Here is a 5,214-nt window from a genome sequence, read left to right on the forward strand (position 1 = left end):
CCTCTACTCTATGAGTGTAGGCCTAAGGCCCTGCCCATTTGTTTGGCCACCTTTTAGGCCTAGGGCCCTGCCCATTTGTTTGGCCACCTTTTGTAGGGTTTTTTTTTTTTAGGGCATCCCCCCCTGTTAATATGATACGGCTACTTTCATTTTTATTTAGTTTTTTAAAAGCAAAAGAAAAAAGGCACATATTCTATTCCATGACTCCACAACTCCATGGGTGTTGTTTAACCCAATTCTATAGGGCAAAAGTTATAGTCCACATACCTTGGACTAGATTAAGATTGTCCCAGGATGCCACTTCAAAATAAATTGGAAGGTCCTCCCTACATATCCATCCCCCTTAGCCCTTTCTATGGATAAACCCCTAGCCAAGTTAGTACAAACCTCATTCTACTTGACCTATTTTTCACCTTCATTACAATACGTACAACTTTCCATACTAATTGAAAAAAGAGAGAGAGAAAGAGAGAGAGAGGGGTTTATGGGGGTATTCATACCTTCTCCCTAAAGGAGGTTTCCTCCCCTTTCCTTGAATTGTAACCTAAATTAATAGCACGCAAATCCTAAACAAGTTACGAAGGCACTCCCTAGAGTGCAAGGGAGAGAGGCCACATTAATAGAGGGAGAGACACTATGTATTGATCAATATCTTGAACTTATACTCTACATTGATCACTAACTCGAATTTAAACCATAAAAACTCCTGTACATTGATCAACACCTCAAACTTGAACGTGGTAGAACACTCTAGATCATTCCTCGTTGTGAAGAAAAGTTTGTGATATCCAATGGCATTGTTGCGACTTGAATACATTCCCTACGTTGAACCTTGAGTAGAAGACGTGTATCCAGAACAATATACGAAACTTCACATCATGCTCCAAAGACGAAGATATATATTAGCTTCACCCATTGAGCTGCATAAATTGGGCAACTCGACACTACCAATCCACTGCATTCGCACTAAGACAGGCCAACTTTACCGTATTTCCAATGTCTTCACACATTGAGCTGCTTCAATTGGGCAACTCGACACTACCACATCCACTGCATTCGCACTAGAACAGGCCCTGTGTTTCCGCTGTATATGTGCACTATATTTGTCTCTTAAGCTGTGCCAATTCCAAAGTATTGTCTCTTCAACTGTGTCAATTGCAATGTATTATCTCTTCAACTGTGTCAATTGCAATGTATTATTTCTTCAACTGTGTCAATTCCATTGTATTTCTACTAAGATTACCCTTACCATCCTGCAGCCATGCTCGACCAATATAAACACCAGCATCTTCCAATAATACATAGATTTTAAACATTACCCTCTCTCACCATCATCCGTACTGGAAGAAGTGGAATTCTCAAATGCCAATTGCAAGACTAGGAGCACAAGTACAACTCCGCAAATAGCTAGTCGTGACCATGAGATTTCTGGTGATCCGAAACCTTCAAATAGGGTCAAGCTTGAAAGGAAAATCAAAAGAACATACAGGTTTCGTCTTGCTTTGGATCCCAAGGCCTTTTTGGTGACCTCACTCACATTATTTGCCTCATCTTTTATAGCCTTCTGTTCCTCTGGATCTCTGTCTTTCCACCGCTGAAAGGGCTTGTATAACCCTTTGAAGAATAGACCCTCACTGCGGGCAATTTCAACTTTCTTCTCAAATTTTTCGAATTCTTCCTCGCTGGCTTCCATTTCTGCACGTGCGGAAGCTAATTGTGTTTCAAACTCGTCAGCATCTTCCTCCACAATTTTCATAGCCTAAGGATAAGCAAGGGATTGACAATACACATGTCAAAATGGGGATTGTCAACTCACACAATTATCAGAAGTCAATAAATTCAGCTGATGAATACGCATGCAATAGAAGGATTACTTCGATTATCAAGACAAATCCAGACATGAGAATACCAATGACATTCAAAAATCTATGATTCGAGGCTCAATATACAACCATCGAGCATAAAAGTGGACGCACTGAGCTTGATACCCACTCTACAAACTCTAGGACATTGCCTAGAAAATAAATCGGAAGCATACAACCTAGCAGCAGAAAGGGTTGAAGACTGTGTGATTGGATATAGAATGAACAGTCTGTGATCAACGGTGCAATATAAAGAAATGAAGCTTCTCTATCGAGCAAACATTCGTTGGGTACGGGAGATTTGCAAATCTCCCTACGCTGACACCTCCGAAGCTGCTGGACTCACATGATCAACACGTCGAGAAACGCAAAAAACGTAACAGAACGCCTCGAAAAGACCATCGACGCGAAACACATACCTTAGAGCCAGCGAGGTCGATGCCGCGCTTGGCATCCTCGGAAATGCGGTCGTATTCAAGCATGGCCTGCTGGGCGATATCGGAGAGGTGCTTGGAGCGCTCATCGACGAAGTCGGAGACACGGACTTTGTCTGCTTGCAAGCGAGCGATGTCGACGAGAGTCTGCTGGAGGACGGGGTCGCCATTGTTGTCAAGGGGGCGATTGGAGGAACGAGCAATCGAAGAGAGATGGCGATGAGGATGCAAGGAAGGCCTGAGAGGAGCAGGCGGAGGTAGTGAGTGAAGGAGATGAAGCAACCCCATCCTTTGCATTTCCTTCTATCATATCTACTTTTGCTTTCTCTTTAGGAAATACAACTCCCTACCATGGAGTAGGAACTAGATCCGGGCATGTGTATTGAACTAGAGTATATATAAATGAGTTTAGCGCTTCCTAAAAATTGTTAAATAATATTGTCCATTTTGACTTAATTTTTAAAGTGAATTTAGAACATAGATTTCTGTAAACTTGCAATTTGAGAAGAATTAATTATGATATCAAGAAGAGCACTATAATAGTAGAATTTATCTTTTCATAAATTTCTTGTTGTTCAGAAGAAAGAGTTGCATTTTCGAAGTCCTTGAACTCGTTCATCATTTGAAGTAATTTTGTGCATGCTGTATTATGTATATTGGTATCTTCATGAATGTCGGTTGAAGTCATGAAGGAGTTTTGAATAACACGTAATGGGCTTTTTTGAAGTAAGATTTCATATGATTGTTTTCAGAAATGAGCTCATTCTCATTTCTAAAATTTATGTTCTTTAGTAGAAGGTTGTTAAAAAATCCTTCAAAATGATGAGCAGGGTGGTAATCTGTGAAACGTACAATCTGTGTTGATGGATATACATAATTTTCGAAAGAATGTACGATAGTTATGTTATCTTTGTTTTCTTTCTTTGACTTTTGGACATTGTATTGTTTCCATAATTCATAGAAGGTCAAGTTCTCCAGGACACTTCGATGACCGCAATATGTATCTATAGGATGCATTACAAAAACACAATGTTCACGAAGGTATTTTTGGCGCATAGATAGGGGAGAGGAGTCAATGAAATGCACAGCTTCGCTTCTTTGAATGGTAGATATTTGTAAGCATGACAATGCTGCCTCTGTTGGAGATGTTGGCTTTGAAAGAATGTATGCAGATATCATTTTTAACTTAATTGGATCTAGATTATCTAGTCCTAGAAGTTTTGCATTACCAAGATTCAAGTTATGTGTCCCATGGGTTCGGTTTTCATAGCATATTTTAGAAGGTAATATGATAGGCTTGTGTTGGTTATTTTTTGAATATTCATATGTGCTTGCCACAAGAGTAATATTCCTGCATGGTATGGAATGACATTACAATGTTCTAGGGATGGACGGAAGTAGATTTATCTTTGTGTGATCTAAAGTAGGTTTAGTTTCTAAATGAATGGATATGGAAATCCGTATTTGCATTTGTGGTTTGTGCTTGAGTCAAATAGATTGCATGTTGGCCTACATGTGTGGATTTGTTTTCTCTTTACCATATAGTTAAGCTTTCTTTGAATTGAATTCTCTAGCTAGTTATTAAAATCATTCATGTAAGGGATATATGCATCTATCTGGTTTGATACGATCTCTATGTCTTGTTCATCTACCCATAGCATTATGTGTGCATGCATAGATCCTCAATTTTGTACCTCATATCTTATGATGTGATGGTTGACTCTATCTAGTAGTCCTTTATCACCACATCCGGCCACTCTACAATCTTGCCAAGCAAGATTACCATTTAGATAGAATTTATCATAGCCATGCAAGTGCCACCTCACCACGCTAAGTAGAGGATAATCCATCATCAACACCACAAACACCAGATTCACCCACATATGCCACTTAAGTGAGTTGTCATCGCTTATCTTTGCCCCATAGAGAATCCACTATGATTGCCCTTATGAAATTCATGACAACCATGATGTCTTTAACCTCCCATAGTTCAACAATTGACCCTCGATGCTCGGTTGCCATTGCTCAGTTTACAATGCCCTACACAATTTGCCCAAAATAGGCAGGTTCTTATAGCCATTCCGTAGTGCAACATGTCCAAAGTCCTATGGCAGTGCTATGTCATCCATTAGGCCTCCCCTTCCTGTTGTTGTTGTTGTTACAGTTGTAAACCATGCACGGCCTCCCTATAGTAGTTTGATATGTTGAAATCCCCCCCCTCCCCCACAACACACATGCACATGCATGCGCGCGCGTGCACACACTTTTTTGTGAAATCCATAAACTTTATATTATAGTGAGTAGTTCCCAGAAAAGGAACATGCTAATACATCAAAAAATGTCAGTATAAGACAATACGTAGAAGCATCTAACTAACGAGCACACAGACAATCATAAAATGACTGTCGCAGTGACACGATGAAAAATTATAACTTGGAGAAGGTGTCTTTCCACAGAGTCTAGAGTCCCCAACTAATGAACCCATGCAAAGAAGAGATCAAACCAGCTCATTGTGGATAGATTCCAAATAGCCAGAAATGCTTTCAAAAGCAAGCAGTGGGAAACAGTGCCTGGAGACGCTACTAAAGAAACTATAAAAAATCATGAATCTCAGGGAATTGCTAAAAAAGATGAGACAATGATTCCCTTGAAGCCAAAACTATGACAAACTGTAGAAGCAATATGTCTCCAAGCCAAGAGTTGAAACTCCAAGCATCACTGACCTGTTGACGAAGAGGCAATTCACAGTTCCAAATCTGTCGCAATATCTTCCACCATCACTTAAGATTACGATTCATAGGTCGTATACAATTGGCCCTAGTGGAAATCCAAGATCGAGGCATCAAAACCCTATACAAGTTGGCTAATAACATTGGGCGACCCATGAACCCTGACAATGTAGAGCCCAATCCATAAGC

The 5,214-nt window shown here is 40.1% G+C and overlaps 1 protein-coding gene across 1 annotated transcript; it reads right to left on the reverse strand.

Moving 5' to 3' along the window:
• Positions 1 to 879: 879 nt before the first annotated feature.
• Positions 880 to 2,647, reverse strand: LOC147893532 (uncharacterized). The gene is made up of 2 exons (XM_087386160.1): positions 2,282 to 2,647; positions 880 to 1,759 (listed from the first exon to the last, which is right to left on the reverse strand). Exons 1-2 carry the CDS (start codon positions 2,591 to 2,593, stop codon positions 1,316 to 1,318), a joined length of 756 nt encoding a protein of 251 aa, XP_087242286.1. The 5' UTR covers positions 2,594 to 2,647; the 3' UTR covers positions 880 to 1,315.
• Between the last annotated feature and the right edge of the window lie 2,567 nt (positions 2,648 to 5,214).

The sequence above is a fragment of the Dipteris shenzhenensis genome, chromosome 15 (assembly GCF_047967505.1).
Source record: "Dipteris shenzhenensis isolate YYH24624 ecotype China chromosome 15, Dip_SZ_1.0, whole genome shotgun sequence".
Lineage (NCBI taxonomy): Eukaryota > Viridiplantae > Streptophyta > Polypodiopsida > Gleicheniales > Dipteridaceae > Dipteris > Dipteris shenzhenensis.